We start from the raw sequence: 19,656 nt of genomic DNA, 5'->3' as shown, positions 1-19,656 counted from the left end.
GGGAGTTCGCATGTTTTTAAATTAACCACAAGTGGAGAGCGAAAGGAGTTCGCATGGTTTTTAAACCAAAAAATTAAAAGTGGTGAGTGAAAGTCTTAGGAAAAGCTAAGGCAGTTGGTGTAGCTGAGTTAGAAAGACTATTGCATGAGCTGAATCCTGTCTAATTATTCCTTGAAGGTGGTTATATTTGTAAACCATTTTGATTTTGATTTGTCTGTAGTTTTTCTTTCTTTTAGACTTGGCTTCTTCCGTGAATATCTATCATTTTTGTAAGATCCACAGAGAAGAGAACAAATAGGTCACAAATAGTACTTTAGCTTTATTTAACTTCCTCTTCCGAATGTCATGAGAAACTAATTATATAGTTTCCACGTTTGTTGGAATTGTTGTTTGGGTTAGTGAATTCTGTTTTAAAAAATCTTGAAATACTGTACTTTTAGAAAATAAAACACACCATTCACTTCTCTTTAAAAGAAAAAAAAAAAAAAAGGTGCAACGAATTGAAGTTTGAATTATTAAATACGCATAAGAGTGGGAAGGAAAAAGAAAAAGAAAAAGAAAAAGAAAAAGAAAAAGAAAAAGAAAAAGAAAAATGTAAAAAGTTGTTGATGTTTTCTAGCGTTTCATATTTATACGTAATTTTTTGTTCGTTGAAGTGAGTTCCTCTTCCTCAACCACCCGCCGCCGAAGAGAGAAGAGCAAGGGAGGCACTGCAGGCAGGAGAGGGAAGGGCTTTAACCGGCCGTTGGGAAAATTAAGATACAGCTATTTGAGCAATCTTCTTCGTTTAGAATTTGAAGAAGACTCCTGTCCTATCCTATCCATCTACCTGCCGGGCGCCAGCTTTTGTGCTTATCCCATTCCTAGGTTGATTCATCATTTCAGGATAATCCAAAATAATATATATTTTTTGTCCGGAGGACTTTAGATACAGTCTATAAAGGTTTTCAACAATTCCAGAAAGTTTTCTGGAGAGAAAGAAAATGCACGAGCAAAAGAAGAATGCGGTAAGAAGCTGGGCTGGAACTTTGTAAAGATCGTCACTGTGAACGAGGTCGATTTCTCGTTAATCTCTCCGTTTCCATCTTAACCTAATTATATGTCTCTAATATCAATATTCCGTGACCCTTTATATCCTTGTTTGTATTCTTCGACTTCCTCCGAACTACTTACTCCAACTATCGGATGTTAAGGTCCTCAGGAATATGAAGTACGTATTGGTTACGGGAGGTGTTGTTAGTGGACTGGGCAAAGGGGTCACTGCTAGTAGTATCGGTGTCCTCCTTAAAGCTTGCGGACTTCGAGTTACTTCCATTAAGATTGGTATATTAGATGTCAGAAATGTTTTGTCAGTTTGCGGTTGCATCTGCATTGTCTTCTTACGCTTAATTTAATGTTTGTACTTTAATATTGTTTTGTGTTTTGCTCATCTCTGCAGATCCTTATTTAAACACAGATGCTGGTACAATGTCTCCTTTTGAGCACGGCGAAGTCTTTGTCTTGGATGATGGTGGCGAGGTAAACTGATGGATTTATCTGTTTTAGCATGCATGTGTATGACTGTCCAATGATTATTTTTCATGCAATGTCTTTCTATGTATATAAAGCCGACCCTCTTGAGATCTTGCCCTGTTTTTCTTTTCGTTTTTTTTTTTTTTTTGATATATTTCAGCCCACAGTCTTGCTTTGTTCTTCTATGCGTGAGTTGGGGGGCAACTTTTTTTTTTATTTTACTTCTATTTTAAATGTTATCAAGTAGAGTACACAGTTGAAGTTTGGCGGCTTGATGATCTGTTTGAATTCTTTTTGTACATATAATTAGTCATGGTTGGATTCCCAACCTAGCCTGCATATTTTAATCTCTGCGCTTCTATGAGATTTCTTTGTTTCATATATGTAACACGAATGGCTATCTTTTTAAGGTTGACCTGGATCTTGGAAACTATGAACGATTTTTGGATATCACACTAACTCGTGATAACAACATCACAACTGGAAAAATATTTCAGGTACATCGTCTTTCTGTATTCATTCGCCTTTGTGCTTGTCAATGAATGCCTAAAGCTATATCATTACTAACTTTACTTTCTCCCCTAATCTTTTGACAGTCTGTGATTGACAAGGAGAGAAGGGGTGATTACCTAGGAAAGACTGTTCAGGTCTGCTACAACTTTGTTTTGTCTTTGTTTTTTCTTTGTTTGAGGTTCTATAACCAAATGTCAATGGTACGTCAATTTCATTTCTATTTTTATTAGGTTGTTCCACACATTACAGACGCAATCCAAGAATGGATTGAGCGTGTGGCAATGATACCAGTGGATGGTAAAGAAGGTCCAGCAGATGTGTGTGTAATTGAATTGGGTGGCACCATAGGTATAAGTTCAAATAATGTTTATTGAGAAACGTACTCCATTTTTTTATTGGGAGAAAACTAGAGCCTCTAGCCTCTATGTTGCGTTACTTCATGCAGGAGATATTGAATCGATGCCATTTATTGAAGCACTTGGCCAATTTTCGTACCACGTAGGTCAGAGTTGTTTATCTATCAATTTGTTTGATGAACCAAGTTAATATTCTTTAGATTTTGTTTGAGGAACCTGCTTCTTTGTCAGCTTGTCTAACATGTCTCGTTTTAGGTCCTGGAAATTTCTGCCTGGTTCATGTTAGCCTTGTTCCGGTCCTCAATGTTGTTGGTGAACAGGTAAGCATGGAAAACGTGCCCTTCTAGACTCATATTTGTACTCACACTGTACTATCTGTCAAACAAAAGAGAGAAAAATGAAGCACAAGCTTATGCTTATTTTTTAATGATTGTTGATTTTGCTGACTATTTTTGTTAATTTAAACCATAGAAAACTAAACCTACTCAACATAGTGTTCGAGGTCTAAGAGGCCTGGGTTTGGTACCAAATATTTTAGCTTGCCGCAGTACAAAGGTTTTCCCTTTCCCTTCTTGCTTTTTTTGGGGCTTGAGACTGCAACTATTTCATGATCTGACTTTATTTGGCTTTAACAGGAACTCGATGAAAATGTTAAGGAAAAACTTGCTCAATTTTGTCATGTGCCGGTACTGTATGATGATGCCCTTCAACATGGTCATCTGATGCTTTGCATTTGTTTCTAATGAGTTGGGTTCTTGACAGGCAGATAATATAATCACTCTCTATGATGTGCCAAATATCTGGCATATTCCTCTGCTATTAAGAGTAAGTGGTTTCTTTCGTCATATTTTTTTTTATGCGAGGAAAGACAAACGTTTTTCTTCAACAGGATCAGAAGGCTCATACTGCACTCTTAAAAGGACTGAACCTTCACAGGTTGGTATTACAAGTGTCATTAACGACATAAAATCTTTATCTACTGTCCCTGCTTCTATTCTGTCAGAATCTCTTGGATGCACTTCCATAAAGACGTTGGTCTACTAACATTTACAAATTTCCAGTGTAGCAGGAGAACCTGATTTAGATGGATGGACGACTAGGACAAGGTTATATGATAAATTACATGATTCCGTGGGTCTTGAGCACTTATCTCATTTGTTGAACTTTATGACATGCTTCCATTTTTTATTTTAAGAAAAAAAGTATTCATTCAAAATTTTCTGTAAATATGTAGGTCAAAATTGCTATGGTTGGTAAATACACAGGCCTGTCAGATTCGTACCTCTCTGTATTAAAGGTAGGTCCCGTAACATGAAACATTTCCAGCCTCCCGGGGGCTTGGGATCCTACTTTTGGGTTTCTTGAAATTTAAAATAATTAATGAATTGGATGCTAAGCTTTCTGCTAAGTTTCTTATATAATTATTATTAATGAACACCTTTTTTGTAAATAATACATCATACTTTACTTTGATTTTTTCCTTCCGTAATCTCCGCAATTGTATAGTTGTAAAATGATAAATTTCTCCATCTGATCTAATGGTCTATAAAATTTTGAACAACTAAGATAAAGTTCAAGGGGAAATTGCTCTTTTTTTCCTCTGATTGTTCCCCACATCCTTTTCTATATGAATTTCAAGAAAAATGGGAATTATGGACTGGTTGGTTATACTGGCTCTCGCTTGAATCGTTGTCTGGTTGCCAGTTTTCTACAAAGATATTTTTTGGATAAATGTCCAATAAGTTCTGCTTTGTTAATTAGATTACAGAGAAACAACATTATCATCCACCCGTACTGAATGTATGTTTAATACTTTTGGAAATTTACAAAAAAGTGAGCCTCGATGCTTCAAGATTAAACCCCATTTAAAAATTTTATTTTATATAAAAACTGATAAATACTTAGAAGTTCATTCTCTCAATAATCTCCTTCAAGAGCTCTTGTTTCTCTTAAAATCCTTTGGCTAAATCATAAAAAATGTCCTTGAACTTTGTGTCAAAAGTATCTTTGAACTTTCAAATGTTTAAAAAATATCCTTTAACTTCCTAAAAGAGTTTAAAAATGTCATGATCATTGGTTTCGGAAAAGAGTTTAAAAATGTCATGATCATTGGTTTCGGAAACTGTTAGTGTTTTGTTTCAAAAGTACCCTTGGACTTTCAAAAGTTTAAAAAATACACTTAAACTTAAAAAATACCTCAATGGTTAATATAAAAACATAAATTGTTAATGCCTTGTTGCAAAAATACCTTTAAACTTTTAAAAGTTGCATTACTTCCAAACATTTATTGAAAGAATGCACAAACATACAAAACAACTAAGCACACAAAAAAGAGAGGCACCTTTGAGAAGGGGCTCCAACTGTGCAAAATCAATCCTAGAGAATAATTACAAAATACTTTGAAATCGGAGCCCAAAGAGAAACATGGAAAGGAACAAGCGGCCAAAGCTCGCTAGGATTTCTCTCCATTCCCCTAAACATCCAACCTCTCATCTCATAAAACCCATAACAACCTACAAATGTTGGCAAGCCAAATAAACCACCCTTTCTTCCCAAACAGCGGATTAAGGAGGGACTCCACAAACATGGCAAGCACTTATCATCCTAAATGTTTGGAAGAAAGAGTCCCAAACAGGACTTGCTTAATGACAACTCCAAAGAATATGGCCAATGTCTTCCTCTGCCTTCCGATAAAGAATACAGCAAGATGACCCAAACAGTATGGGGACCTTCCTATGAAGCTTGTCCAGCGTGTTAGGCTGGCCATGGAGAACCAGCCAAGTATAGAACCTTAGCTTCCTAGGAATCTTAATTCTCCAAACAGCCAAAAAGATTGACTTGCCTAAGGGGGAAGGATCAATCAAAAAATGAAAGAAAGATTTGCACGATGAGTCCCTCCAATGGGCTAGGGCTCCAAACTTTGACATCCCTCCTCCCCTGACCATCTAGCATAGAAAGAAGGATAACCATTTCTGAAGCTTCCCTATGGGAAAGAGAACGACAAAGCCAAAGGAGAAAGAACAGGAGCGCTCCTAAACCACACAAGAAAGTCCACCACAAAGTGATTCTTGAGAGACTAAGTGATATAAACAAGGAAACGAGACACAAAAGGGGGACTCATAGAGCGGACTCATAGACACACAAGAAAGTCCACCACCCAAAAGTAAGTGTCTCCCTTCCCCCACAACACAGCGGACTCAAAGAGCAAAAGAAGGGAACTCTTTCGAAATGTCTTTCACAGATTTTTGATAGGTACCTTTTATCCCTTTGCCACCACCCACTTAAAAGGATGAGAGGCATACTTACTAGCAATGATCCGAGTCCAATGCCATAGAGAGGAAAATGGTTTATTCTTGGAAAATATCAATTATAAGAGAGATTTTCATATCTTTATCTTCCTTACAATTGCTTGAAGCTAGTTTAGTGGACTTGTTGCACTTTTCCATGTCGGGTTTCTTCCAAAAATAAAGGAAAAATGATTGTGAAGTGATTCGACTAGCAAAATTTAGGAATCAAGCTAGCTGGGTTCTTCGAATGTGTGGTTTGGCCTTCTCCTAGAGGAAGGAAAAATCTGCATGTCCCTTCTGGAGTTGATAACAAATGTTGGCTAATATTTTGGGATATGAACAGAGATTTTCATAATGGAATTAGATAATCTTCAGTCTAAGTTTCAATTTGAAGTTTTGAAGGCAGATTTCATGGATTCAAAGGCTGATGGGGTTAATTTCAAGTTGAAGGTTGTGTTAGATGATAAGAAAAGTTATGCGGGAATGATTAGGCAAGATCTTTCCTCGCTCAGGCTTCTGTTAATGTAGGAAAGTGGGGTAGTTTCTAAGAATGACAATTTATTCATTTGGAAAGAGAGAATTAAGGAACTACAAGTTGAATCTGTTTTAGTGGTTACTATATTATTAGCAAATTACTCCTGGAAGAAAGATCAAGTTGGTTCCTGGTGGATATTTTCAATCTCGATTGTTGATTAATCCATTTATGGGAGTCAAGACATTGATTAAGTTAAGTAAAGATCGTGAGGCCTTTCTTTACATGGGAATATAGAAGCAGTTTTAAGACTTCCATCTCAAAATCTAAAATTGGTCTGATCGGCTTCATTGTACATCAAATGTTAGCAAAAGTCAGAATCAAGAATCTTAAAGAAGTTTATAGCCATGCACCTCCTAAAGACAATCTTTTTTGTTAGAATTTTGATGGAGATCCAGCTGTTACTGTGGATGTTATGGACTCTAGCTCAAGATGATTTTTTTAGGAGAACTCAAAGGTTCACGTCGTAGATGATTTTGATGCCTTGTTTCAGAATGGAGAAAAAATGAACATGTTCAAGCAGATCACCTTTTTGTTCTTTTGTTTTTGTTTTTGTTGTTGTTGTCGTTGTTGGTTATTTTATTTTATTTTATTTTATAAATTATGAAAACAACTTAAAATAATGAAAGAATACATAGACAGAAAAAACCTAGCCTACAAAAAAGAAGTCTCCTTTTACAAGAAGGAACTCTAGCTATACAAAATCTTTTCTAGGGATAGGATCCCTCTCCACACCCTTAAACACCCTACTATTTTGCTCACCCCACGAAACCTATAAAAACTGCACACAACCAACAAGCCAATGAAAGCGATCTTTCTCCTCAGAAGGCAATCGAGGAGAAACATCTTGATCATCCCTATGACAAGCACACATCATACCAAATGTCTGAAAAAGATCTCGTACTCCACTCACAAAGTTATAGCACCAGAGAATATGATCCAAGTCTTCCTCTGCCTACCGACAAAAAGTACAACAAAGAGGCCCAACTGGTGAAGTCAACTTCCTAACAAGTCTATCTAGCATGTTGGCACGACCATGTAGAACCAGCCAAGTAAAGAATCATCGTCGCACATAGTTCTTGCCAAATTTTTTGTTTTGATTGAAAAGTGTGGTTTGCAAATGAACTCAATTCCGCCTCATTCTTCTTCAATTAAAGTTAGGATTGGTGGTTTAGTCTAGGGATTGAATATTATTGTGGAATTCTCGTGTTGGTGCATCTAAGCCTTATTGTTTTACCCTTATGAAGTTGCTTTTTTTCCTAGTAGCTGCAAGCTTGAAAGTGACGGTTTAGAAGTTGGTTTGTGTCGGGGTTTGATCCTCATACTTTTGGTCTTAATGGACTTTTTACCTCATCTGCTCAATGGTCGGGGTTTGACTCTAAAGTTTATGTGTCCACTAACATTGGTTTCCTTTTCATTTTTTTGCAAGAGATCCGTTTTTGAAGCTATTTGTAAACAACTAGGAGGGTTTCTAAATATTTCTTCACAAACCTTGAATGGTTTTATATTATTCTTCAGCTTTCTTGAATATCAATTTTTTTAAAATGTTTTGTTTTATTTTGTAGTTTTATCCCTGCTTCAATGATTATTCATGATTTTATTCCCGGTGATTTCTTCATTCATTTTGAAGCTAGTGATAAAGAGGAAATTTTTGAGACCTTTAGTCACGAAAATAGCATTGAAAAAGTCCTATCAAATTCACTTGTTGCATCCTGTTTAATTTAATAGCATTGGATGAAGGTCTTTTGGTTGAAGACTTATCTTTGGCGCCTGATTTTGAAAAGTATATTATAAATGGTCTTGTTAATGATTAAGGAAATCCAAGAGTCACAGCGTTGTATAGGAAATAAAGGTTGTAACTAATGAGGTTGGAAATAATGAGGTTGGAAACATTCCTAATGGAGGAATTGAAACGTCAGACATTAATTCTAGACCCCATGTGAATAGGTTTCGAATTCTGAAATTTTGAGCGAAGTCTTTGAGGAGTTACCATTTGTGGTTGGCGCTTTTAAGGAAGATGAAGGAGTTGTGGCCGATGGTTTTAAGGAAGGTGTAGGAGCTGTTTCCCCGAATTGGTTCTTTTGAAGAAGAAATTTTTGAAGAGATGCATGGAAAAAGCATTTACTGTGAAGGTAGAGTCTTGAAAAATCACTCTCATGGCTTGATCGTTTTGAAGTTGCAAGACTTCTTCCACTTGGTGTTCTCTATCCAAGTTATTTTCAAGTTTCCTTTGGGCTTCGATTCGAAGCATTTTTTGTAATTACTCCATTGGTAACATTTTACTTAGTTGGTCCCCTTCTGTTAGTAGGAGTGTTTGGGCAGACTGTTTTACTTGTATGCCCTTGTGTTCTTTCATTTTTTCTTAATGAAATTTTTTTGCTTTCACAAAAAGTTTCAAGCTTTTTGGTGCAATATATCAATTTGAATTAGAGCGCTTTTCTTTGATTAGTTTTATTTTTCTATATTTTCAGATTGCTATTGCTTGTATTCTTCTAGTTCAAGTTTATTTCTAATTGTCTGTTTATCCTTGTAAGTTGTGTATTAGACTCTTCGTTTTATCAATGACAAGTTCATTTCCATTCAAAAAAAAAAAAAAAAAAGAAGAAACACACACATAAATTTAGCTAAGTTTACAGTAAAATTACATATATATATATATATATATATATATGTATGTATATGTATATATATGTATATGTATGAAATTTTTTAGGTTAAATTACAAGTTTGGCCATGTGTTTAATAAGTCTATACTTGGTAAGTTTTAACACTCTTGCATTATAGAACTTCCCAGCTTCTCTTCATATCTCAACTAATCGTGGATGCATGTGTTTTTTCTTCTGTTTTAAGTGCAATTCACTCCTGCATGCATTCATTCCCTTTTTATTTGAGATACCATAATTTATATAAAGGGTTATAGTCCAAAAAACTATAGTTCAGAACCTAATATTTAGCTTCACGGGTCAGGCCCTTTTACATGCTTCTGTCGCCAGCAATAGAAAGCTTGTTGTAGAATGGGTTCCAGCTGGGGATCTTGAAGATACTTCTGCCACAGAGGTACATTTTTTTTTCTCAAGTGGCTTCTCGGCCTTTGATCATTTAGTTACTTTATTTATTGCCTGCAGGCCCCTGAGGTTTATGCAGCTGCATGGGAACTTTTAAAGGTGCCTCAATATTGAGTTTGTTTCTAAATTACTTTCTTATCTGTCTATACATATTATTTTATGCACTTATCCGATTAGTACTATTTTTTCAGGGTGCTGACGGTGTTCTAGTTCCAGGAGGTTTTGGTGATAGGGGAGTCCAAGGGAAAATTCTAGCAGCCAAATATGCTCGAGAGAATGGGATTCCCTTTCTGGGCATATGCCTGGGGATGCAAATTGCGGTTATTGAATTTGCCAGATCTGTTCTAGGTATACATGATGCTAACAGCACAGAGTTTGATCCTGAAACGACGAATCCTTGTGTGGTTTTTATGCCTGAGGTGTGTACTTTACAAGTTTGCTCAAGTTGCTTCCACATATCCTGTGAACTTGAGTTTCTATTCTTGATAGTAGGGCTCAAAGACTCATATGGGAGGAACTATGCGTCTAGGGTCAAGGAGAACTTACTTTACTGTTAAGGATTGCAAATCTGCACAGTTGTAAGGACCTCATATTTGATTAGAACTTACTGGCATCTTACTCCTGAATTATGTAGTATATGTGGAAGATTTTGGAACTGAGAGGATGAATAGGGCTTTAATTAGCGTTTGTTATTGTTGTATCTCATATTTGATTCCTCGTCTGTAACTTCTATTATTTTGCAACTGCATTTAAGGTATGGCAATGTGAAGTTTGTTGATGAGCGACATAGACATAGATACGAGGTACTCTTTTAGTTTGCTTGGGGAACTCTATATGTTGTCTTTAACACGTCTGTGTTCATTATTTTTTCTTCTTTTGTGGGTAGGTCAATCCTGAGATGGTATGTCAACTTGAAAATGCCGGTTTATCTTTTGTTGGCAGTGATGAAACAGGTCGTCGTATGGAGGTATGCATTATTTTAAATTATGATTGTGCAAATGCCTTTTCTATTGTGCGATATCTAGTCTATTTAAGCCTCATGTTTGGAAATGTGCTGTAGATTGTTGAACTAAGTGGCCATCCATACTTCGTGGGAGTTCAGTTTCATCCGGAATTTAAGTCCAGACCAGGGAAACCTTCCCCGCTCTTCTTAGGTACAGTAATGCTTTATCCGGTAGCTGATTTATAAGTTTTTAGGTTCTGGAATTCACCATATTTATCGTGACTTCTATAATTTATGCGAGTACTTCTGATTTTATTACTTTGGAAGTAGATTGCCAATGCTATTCACGCTGTGATGGTTCCAAATCTCCTGGTTGCAGGGCTCATTAAGGCCGCGTGTGGCCAATTAGAGGCCTTTCTACAAAACAATGGGAATGTCAGCCAATTTTCGGTAGATAAGTTAAGCAATGGACACGCAAAGATAAAGATTATGCAAAATGGAGACACCCCAAAGTCTGCGAATGGGTTATTAAATGCGGCATACGGCAATCCAGTAGTTTGCCCTTGGAAAGATGTAAGCCACTGTTTATGATGATGGTGGTCGCTAATGTTATCACTACTCGGAGGATGTGCCTGAAGATCCTTGGGCTTGCTGTACAGTTTTTATGGTCGTGATGAGGGCTTTTTTTTATGACATAAAGCTGGAACCTTTTTTTGACTGTTAGTGAAGCATTAGTTCGATAGGAATACTGATTTAGGGTAACTTAAAACTCGTTTTGAAAGTGCTTTCAACTTTTTAGATGGTCGTTTGATGGCATCGGGCTTTCTTCTTATCTCTGGAAGTTCTGAAAATCTTCTGCAGTCGTTTGCCTTGCATGCTTCAGCATTTTTTTTTTTTTTTGTAAATTGTTTGAGATAGCCCATGTGACTATGACAAAAAACATTTTTCTTTAAAAACATGTTAAAAATGTTAAAAGCGGTAAAGTAGATACCGAGTTATGTGAAAATCCAAGTACTCGGGAGAAGAATCACGATTGACTTTTTTATTAATTTTGCATATTAACAAAAGATACAGGATGCATGACAAATAGGTTGCAACTTATGATAAAAAATGAAATGGTATTAGAGTAAATCTATCTTGTCTCTCTTTAGTATAGTGTCAATCAATCTTCACATGTTTAGTTTTATCATGTTGAATTGAATTGTTGGCGATGATGATAGTCGCCTTGTTATCACATAGTAATTTCATTGGCACCTCATACCTCACAATCTTGAAGAAGATCAGATAAAACTTTATAGAGTCAAATTTTTTCACATATCTCCAAACTCAGCTTTTTACTTAGCCTTAGCATTGCTTCTGGCCACAATCTCTTGCTTCTTACTCCTTCAAGTTACAAGATTACTCGAGTTGTTTTTAAGTACCTGAGGATTTTGTTAATTGCCTCAATGTGCTCATTATAGGGAGCTTGCATGTATTGGCTAATGGCACTTTGGCTTGTTTGTGGAATTATGTTGTTGTATGGTTTGCACGGTTGATATGTATTAGTCAAATTTATCATCTTGATGGTCCTATCGCAAACCTCTATCCACATCATTAATCAGTTTGCAGGTGCCATTGATTTTTTAAGTTTGTGAATGTGTTACGCGGTGAGTTATGATGCAATAAAAGGTATACTCTCCCTTCCCCGCATAATTATTGTATCCACGTTGATTACAAGTTTTCCTATCACTTATCCATGCGTAAGCAAAGTGATAGGTTTCCTAGGTAAGCCAGGGTAGAACACAGGAAAATTCTATCAAACTTTAGCTAATAAGTTCACTTCTTATCTAGGCGGTATATAATTTCTATACAGCATAAAGTATATAATTTCTACACAGGCAAAACGGTTTCTTAACAAAGCTGCACGGTAAAGCCTGTCGGGGAGGCCTTCTCGACGCAGTACATGGCGTCGGGAAAGCAAACGAGGCTTTTTCCGACGCCGTGGATTGCGTCGGAAAAGACGGCGTCGGGAGAGACTTTCCCAACGCGTGACCAACTCAATGTCGGTAAAGCCTATACCGACTCACTTCCCCCGACGTTTGTCTCGACGTCGGAAGATCCTTTCCCGACATGTTTTTGACTTCCCCCGACGTTTTTCAATGTTGAGAAAATCCCGATTTCTTGTAGTGCAACCTGTGTTTCTCATATGTGATATTTCACGACTTGTATTATTTCATTATTTCACAACCTGTATTATTTTATTATTTCAAAACCTGTGTTTCTCATATTTCACATATTTCACATATGTTTGGTTATTATTATTATTAGGGGTCTTTTAAAAAAATATAAAGAAACGACAAAATATTTACACAATTCAAAAAATGGAAAAAGCCCACAGGTCCACCATGAAAAATACCAAAAATGTCCTGTCAACAACGCGCGTAATATATTTGGTACACGATTATTTAGATTTGGCTATTGTTTAGTACACGATTGTTTAGATTTGACTATTATTTGGTACACGATCATTTAGATTTAATTCTTTACGATTTTTTTTCAAGATTTGGTACACAATCGTTTAGATTTCCTAAACAATTTTTTTTTTAAATTCTTTTCGTACACGATTGTTTAAATTTGTCTACATTTAGATGTGGCTACCCCAATGTAAACGATTTTTTAGGATTTTTTGTACACGATCATTTAGATTTGGCTACTTTTTGTATACAATCGTAATTTACATTTGATTACCCAAATCTAAACGACGTCTTTTTTAGTCTTTTATATTCAGTACACGATCTTGAACAACCAAATAAAATTTTGAAAAAAAAAATATTTTTTTATATTTGATACACGATCTTGAACAAAAAAAAAGAAAAAGAATGAAAGATGATAGAATAGACGAAAACGGGAAGAAAGAAAAAAAAAAAAAGAAGATAGACAATGGAACAGATGAATGGGGAAGAAGGTCGGAAGGGAAAACCTGAAATATTTAAAAAATGGTTAACTTTATGGGCTTTGTTACACGAGTCGTAAATAGTTTAGTGTTTTGTTACATTTCATCTCTTATTATTATTTATTATTTATTTTCCAATTTCCATAATTGCAAAATGTAAGAAAAATTCATTTTTTTTTTTTTGCCAATTTTATACAAATATAAAATTTGAGACGGGAAAGAAGAAATGTTCATTTATGATTTTCTATGATTTAAATTTCATAAATACATGAAATTTGTCATTTTGAAAATTAATTAATAATTTTTTTTAAAAAAATATAATTCTATATTTTAAAATGGAAAGGAGTAGTGTTTATTATGAATTTATTAATTCTGTAGATACATCAAATTTCTCATTGAACGCCTATGATCGATAGAGATCAAAATATCAAAGTTTAATATTTTAATATTTTTGAGGTGAATAAAATCATCATTTGAATAAAAAATCATCTTTTGAAACCAAAATAAACTCTATTTTTCTAATGACTCTTATGCCACTCACAATTATTGGTTCGTGCTTAATTTTTTTCTTAGATGTGAATTGAAAACCATGAGACATTTAAAAAGACCAAATCAAAAACTTTGTTTTGTGAACCTTTGTATTTTAGTTTAAAAGATAAAATTTGGTGACCATTTTTATGAGTTTTGTAGGGTGCTAACACCTTCCTATAGACAACTGATTCTTGAACCTAAATCTGAATTTACCTATACTAATGTTTTTTAGTGACCAATCACACCTTAATATGGTTGGTGACTTCGAACCTATTTTATTTATTAAGATTAAATAAACGAGGATGTCGGTCACTCCTCATGACAATAACTACATATCAAGGAATAGAAGGTAATACGATGACAATTAGAAGGTAATCACATAACTATTAGATGGCAGGATCATCTTTTTGAAAAAAATAACAAATTCATAAACAACTAGATATTGTGTCAAAGAATAGAACTTAATCAAATGTCAATCAAATGGCAATATCAATGGATGTATGGACAAACATATTAATCACATGAAAATAAAATTTATAATTAAGGTAAGTGAATTAGTTTTCTAAATTAACAAACAAGATAATCAAATGTCAATTAGAAGACAATTAAAAGGTAATTAGGTGATTATAGAAGGTTAACTATTACTTTTGCAAAAAAAACAAACCCTTGGACTATGAACTTAGTTTTTTCATTTTTTTTTTCTTTTTTTTGTCAATCTTACCGTTTTTGCCCTTCGTTTAATAGTCATACATACATACGAGCACATAAATTAATATCATATAGTTATAAGCATGTGAAATAGCAATTTGAAGTTAAACACGATATAAAGACAATAATTTAACAAGTGGATAATAGGTATAGAAATAATATATCAATAAACAAACTAGTCATTAAAAAAAATATTAAAATAAACATTATTAAACTTTAATACCTAAAAAAAATAATTAAAAATACAATTCCAATTTTGACCCTTTATGATTATTGTCCTGACTCCCCGTAAAAGAGGCTCCAGCAATAAGACATCGTAATTTAAAACTCTTTGCTGTCCTTATTCGTAATTTGACAACATCAACCTGACACACAACCAACGCTCGAGAGAGAAATCAGCCACACCAAGTACGGAGCATCAATAAATCTTCTCTCTAAGAAAGAATCTAGAACACTGCGTCAGTCCACAACTTTCTTCCTTCTTCGCTATGAGGTTCATCTTCAAATCTTCACTTTATCAATGAATTTCAGGTAATCCGTTTTCTTTGTAGCTCTTTTCGCCTTTTCCATTTCATCATTCTCTGTTCGTTTACCGAGAAAATGCCGCGAATGCCGTACAGAGAATCTAGCGTTCTGTATCTCTCTAGGCTGTCAATGCATTCACGTCCTTCTTTGGAGCCATTTTTTCTTTGACCTCCTATAATTTCTTATGTATTAAGCTCATTCTGTGGTTTTTAGGTTATGTTCTGTGTTGATCATCAACATTGTGTTCTAAATGTATAAATCGAGGTTTCTGGGTTCGCATTGAGCGGTGTGAAGTGTGATCTTATTGGATGCTATTAGTAGTATAGAAGTATAGTCTCTGGACTTGTGATTGATCGAGGTAGATGGAGTTAATATCTCACTTAGCACTAGCAGGTGAGATATTTGCTCTTGCTGTTTGGTTCCTCATTTGCCTTTATATTTGTTTTTCTATACCAAATTTCTATGAAGTATATGTGATTGTGGTATTCTATTCGATTCTGTTAACTACTTGTTAGGCTAATTTGTATTTTCCTAGTTTATGCTTTCCCTCATTGTAGTCTTCTTTGTGTATAATCCTATTTGTAACGACAACATATATTTCAATAATATACACAAAATTAACAGATTCGTTAGTTTTGTCCCATAGATATGTTGCCATATCAGTGTAATGTTTGGTTTAAATTGTGTAATTTTCTCTCACTGGGAACAAACGTTGCTATTCTCTGAGATAATGTGTAAGACTACTACCAGAAGTAATGAGATTGATGGAAAATGTGGAATTTTATAGACATTATTTAATTTTTGCCAGTATTTTGGACATAGTTTTTTTCTGTAAAATTGAACCCCATTCTATTAAACCAATAACCATGTATGTAAAAAGTTTCTTTAGTTTTTGAAATTTGGTAGGAACTTTGGTACAGTAACATAGGAGATATGGAGTAAAGAAACGTTGAAAATCAAATTATTTTACCTGGAGAAATATCAAAAAGTGAATAAGGAAATCTTCTGTGTTTTTTATTCTTTCCTACAGGAAGATTCTCGTTTCTCACCAAAAGTGAATTGAGAGGAATATAATAAAGAAAAGGGAGTAATTACCTTTCATTTGAGGTTGGTGGGATCAACAATGGCACTTGCTTTATCATTATTCATTAGGCATTAGCTTCTTGACTGATGCAGCATTTACAACATTCTTTTTGTAAAGTTCTGTTATGTATGTTTCCAATTCATGATCTTTTGTAATTTCTTAGATGCGCTTTCCATTCTACTGTAATTGTATAGTTTGATAACAGAGCATTTCAGAGGAAGTTCTTTACAGTTAATCTGTGTTAGGATCATATCACTATCACAATTATTTACACCAGAACTGCGCTAGTTAGACCCTACCTTGCTGAAGCAAGGATTTCATTCGTACTATTAATTTAGTCAATGACATATACCATCATGTCTTAATCATTCTGTGTTGCTTCAACCAGGAACCCCATTCATCTCTGGTGGTAGGGATATATATTTGTGCAGGATATTGTGAATGTTTATGAGAGGGTATGGAAGTCAAGGATGTCGAAACAAGGGATCACACCTTATCTCCAGCTAGGCTGTTCAGGGGTCTCTTATGTTTGCTAGTGCTTCTTTTAACAGCTTTTATGATGTTAGTATATTATGGTTTTATCAGTGCCATTTTTGTTAGAGTATTCAGCATACATTATAGCCGAAAAGCTACTTCCTTCTTCTTTGGTTCTTGGTTAGCTCTGTGGCCTTTTCTATTTGAGAAGATCAACAAAACAAAAGTTATTTTTTCTGGAGAAATGGTCCCAGCAAGGGAACGTGTCTTGCTTATTGCAAACCATAGAACTGAAGTTGATTGGATGTACCTTTGGGATCTTGCAATACGAAAAGGACAACTAGGATACATAAAGTATATACTTAAGAGCAGTTTAATGAAACTGCCTGTATTTGGTTGGGCATTTCACATATTGGAGTTCATCTCTGTGGAGAGGAAATGGGAGGCTGATGAATCGACAATGCACCAAATGCTTTCAAGTTTCAAGGATTATCATGATCCCTTATGGCTTGCCCTTTTCCCCGAAGGCACTGATTTCACGTAATTACTCATACCTCCTAGTTCCATTTTTCTTACATTCTTGAACAAATACGCTACTGTCAACATACTTTTTACATAATCAACAATTTCAAGAAGAATTCTCAAATGCTTTTCTTGTTACAATTCCAATCTGTAATGCTTAATGGTAGCTATGATGCATGTCTTATTGTTAGAAATAGTTGGCTTGGGCCTTGATGAAAGCCCATGGGTGGTTATAATTTTTTATTCTTTTAATTAGGTTCGTGTTGCTTTTAAATTTTCACCTTTATTATTATCAGAAAATAATAGGAAACAAACATATATATCATGGTTTTTCTTCCTGTACTAGGGTTTCCACGTAGATCTTATGTTCTTTCTTCGTCTTTATTTTTCAATACTTATATATATTTGTGGCTTTGCATGTTCCATCATTCAAGCCTTGATTTCTTGTTTAATCTGTTAGAGACTGCCTAATAAGATTCATGCCACTCTTTTCTGTGTTATGTAGTGAGCAGAAGTGCATTCAGAGTCAAAAGCATGCAGCCGAAAAAGGCTTACCTATATTAGAAAATGTTTTGCTTCCTAAAACAAAGGGTTTCCATTTGTGCGTACAGGATTTGAGGAAATCTCTGGATGCAGGTACTCTACATCTTCTGTGTTTTGCTGCTTAAAATGTTTTTTCTACCCGTTTCCCTAATTTGGAGTACTGAATTAGTGAAATCATACATGAAGTCTAAACGTTAGTACCCCAAATGAACAGATCTGTTGTAATGGTCTTTGGACCACATCACTAGTTACAAAAGAATGAAAATAGAAGATTTGCTAGGCCAGAACCATTCCTTAAGAAATAGTGTTGGAATACCTTGAATTCGTCCTTGATGCTCAAATACACATCGAAGGATTTACAATTTTGTACTTAGTGTTCAGAGAAGTGTGTTATATAAACTTTCTAGTCCTACTAGTGTCTCTGAATTTGTATTATAAATAAATTTGTTCTCCAATGATAAACAACTCTTTCCTTTTGCCCATGGATGCTGTGTACCTAACACACCGCGAATTAACCATTTTCTATTGTTTATGTTTTTTATTTATCTTTGATTGTCAGATTTCTTATGACTCTTTGTCTGTAGTTTGACAAGTAACAAATCTGAATAGATTTTCATTTCTTTTGTGTAGTTTATGATGTGACGATCGGCTATAAACATAGATGCCCCTCTTTATTGGACAATGTCTTTGGATTGGAACCTTCTGAAGTTCATATACACATTCAACGGATTCCCCTTCATCATATTCCAACAACAGAAAATCAAGTTGCCAATTGGCTGATGAACACATTCACCCTCAAGAACCAATTACTGGATAAATTTCATTCTCAAGGCCATTTTCCCCAAGAAGGAACTGAAGGGGATCTCTCAACGTTGAATTGCCTTGTTTCCATCACCACAGTAATACTTCTAACCACCATATCTACATACTTGACTTTTTTTTCTTCCATCTGGTTCAAAATCTACGTATCATTAGCCTGTTCCTTTCTGGCATATGTTACCCATTTCAACATCCGACCAATGCCGTTTTTTGGCCATAGAAAATCTTATTGAAACTGGTTGGAAAATTGTGTATGTATGTGTATTGTTAGAAAATGTGCGTACGAAACCATATATAGATCTGTTCTGTGGATCAAATATATTGTAGTATCAAAAAAATGTTCTCTTAGCAAGTTTTATAGAGTGGACCCTCTGATTAATATTAGGAAAAATAAATAAATACTCTACGAAATTTCTTATTGTCCACGGCTTTGTGATTGGGACTTACTTTGATCAAACTTTATTCAGGAGTGAATTTATTAGTGTTGTTTTTATTTAATTTTTAAGTACAACTCTGTTGGGGGATTCAAACCTTTGACACTATCCTTGGTTCGCTAACATATACAAATGTCAATTGAGTAATGTATTCTTTAGTATTTTGGAGTGAATTTGATAGTTACCTAGGTGTTCCAGTGGCTCGTAGGAGTGTTCAAGAATTGGTCTAAAACCGAACGTATTGAAGTGGGCTGCTGGCCTAAATAGCTTCTTCAAAATGTTGTGTTATTGGTTCAGTAACAGAGAAAATCAAATTTTTGATTCGGTCAATGGTTCTCTTCTGGTCAAAATTGGGCGGAATATAATAATGAACAAAGTAGTGTGTGTCCAAAATTTTATTCTAGATCCTTGTCGCACATTTGGATGTTGCAATTTCCTTTCAAAACTCTAAAATAAAAAAGTTGTATTCCTAGGATAATTTTGAAATATTTTCAAACAAGTAAAGAGGGTTAGTTCTTTGATGGCTAGATCTATTTGTTTAAGATTGCTAGATTTGTCTCTAGGGTTGTTTTGTGGTTGTTTTAGAATGTGTTTCAAAGAAACCTTGTCTTAGTATTTGTTACAGAAGTTGTCGTTTATGTACGATTATTTCTTTTCGTATTTATTCCCTTTTTGGTGCTATTCTCTTTTATTATGGGGATATTTTCCCATAGTTTTCTATACTATTTAAGCTCAAGAAGTCTTATTTGCTGTGGTTATTGCACATTGTTTCATTTGTTTGATAATAGAGAGGTTTGACAAAGGACTTCCGATATTGTGGTTAAAGCGTAAAGTTTTTTTCAGAGTGTGGAGATAAAATTCAGTGTGTTGTTTGTA

The 19,656-nt window shown here is 34.8% G+C and overlaps 2 protein-coding genes across 6 annotated transcripts; both read left to right on the top strand.

Moving 5' to 3' along the window:
• The first annotated feature begins 555 nt into the window (after positions 1-555).
• LOC103489614 (uncharacterized) lies at positions 556-11,040 on the top strand. Of its 2 annotated transcripts, none has more exons than XM_008448837.3 (22): positions 556-1,054; positions 1,194-1,323; positions 1,439-1,518; positions 1,923-2,009; positions 2,109-2,159; positions 2,256-2,373; positions 2,471-2,527; positions 2,637-2,701; positions 2,853-2,936; positions 3,017-3,067; positions 3,144-3,206; positions 3,271-3,317; positions 3,443-3,512; positions 3,616-3,678; positions 9,168-9,257; positions 9,326-9,364; positions 9,457-9,684; positions 9,758-9,843; positions 10,020-10,068; positions 10,152-10,232; positions 10,326-10,419; positions 10,588-11,040. In XM_008448837.3, exons 2-22 carry the CDS (start codon positions 1,206-1,208, stop codon positions 10,797-10,799), a joined length of 1,833 nt encoding a protein of 610 aa, XP_008447059.1. In that variant the 5' UTR covers positions 556-1,054; positions 1,194-1,205; the 3' UTR covers positions 10,800-11,040. The 2 variants fall into 2 exon arrangements, with proteins under 2 accessions (XP_008447059.1, XP_008447057.1); XM_008448835.3 differs by having other exon boundaries at positions 557-1,054; positions 1,202-1,323.
• Positions 11,041-14,761: 3,721 nt separating this feature from the next.
• On the top strand, positions 14,762-18,769 carry LOC103489613 (probable 1-acyl-sn-glycerol-3-phosphate acyltransferase 5). Of its 4 annotated transcripts, XM_008448834.3 has the most exons (6): positions 14,784-14,910; positions 15,118-15,297; positions 15,935-16,011; positions 16,377-17,002; positions 17,490-17,620; positions 18,158-18,769. In XM_008448834.3, exons 4-6 carry the CDS (start codon positions 16,446-16,448, stop codon positions 18,577-18,579), a joined length of 1,110 nt encoding a protein of 369 aa, XP_008447056.3. In that variant the 5' UTR covers positions 14,784-14,910; positions 15,118-15,297; positions 15,935-16,011; positions 16,377-16,445; the 3' UTR covers positions 18,580-18,769. The 4 variants fall into 4 exon arrangements, with proteins under 4 accessions (XP_050947193.1, XP_008447056.3, XP_050947146.1 ...); XM_051091189.1 differs by lacking the exon at positions 15,118-15,297; XM_051091212.1 differs by lacking the exon at positions 15,935-16,011.
• The last annotated feature ends 887 nt before the right edge of the window (positions 18,770-19,656 follow it).

The sequence above is a fragment of the Cucumis melo genome, chromosome 1, assembly GCF_025177605.1.
Source record: "Cucumis melo cultivar AY chromosome 1, USDA_Cmelo_AY_1.0, whole genome shotgun sequence".
In the NCBI taxonomy this organism is placed as follows: Eukaryota; Viridiplantae; Streptophyta; class Magnoliopsida; order Cucurbitales; family Cucurbitaceae; genus Cucumis; species Cucumis melo.
The sequence above is the reverse complement of the archived record's forward strand: the minus strand, read 5'-3'. Positions and strand labels throughout refer to the sequence as shown.

Coding starts and splice junctions, on each gene's coding strand:
- LOC103489614 (XM_008448837.3), top strand. CDS start 1,206: ATGAAGTACGTATTGGTTACGGGAGGTGTTGTTAGTGGACTGGGCAAA. Junction 2,702..2,852: donor TCAATGTTGTTGGTGAACAG/GTAAGCATGGAA, acceptor TTTAAACCATAG/AAAACTAAACCTACTCAACA. Junction 3,207..3,270: donor ATATTCCTCTGCTATTAAGA/GTAAGTGGTTTC, acceptor TTTCTTCAACAG/GATCAGAAGGCTCATACTGC.
- LOC103489613 (XM_051091236.1), top strand. CDS start 16,446: ATGGAAGTCAAGGATGTCGAAACAAGGGATCACACCTTATCTCCAGCT. Junction 17,003..17,489: donor CCCGAAGGCACTGATTTCAC/GTAATTACTCAT, acceptor TGTGTTATGTAG/TGAGCAGAAGTGCATTCAGA. Junction 17,621..18,157: donor GAGGAAATCTCTGGATGCAG/GTACTCTACATC, acceptor TCTTTTGTGTAG/TTTATGATGTGACGATCGGC.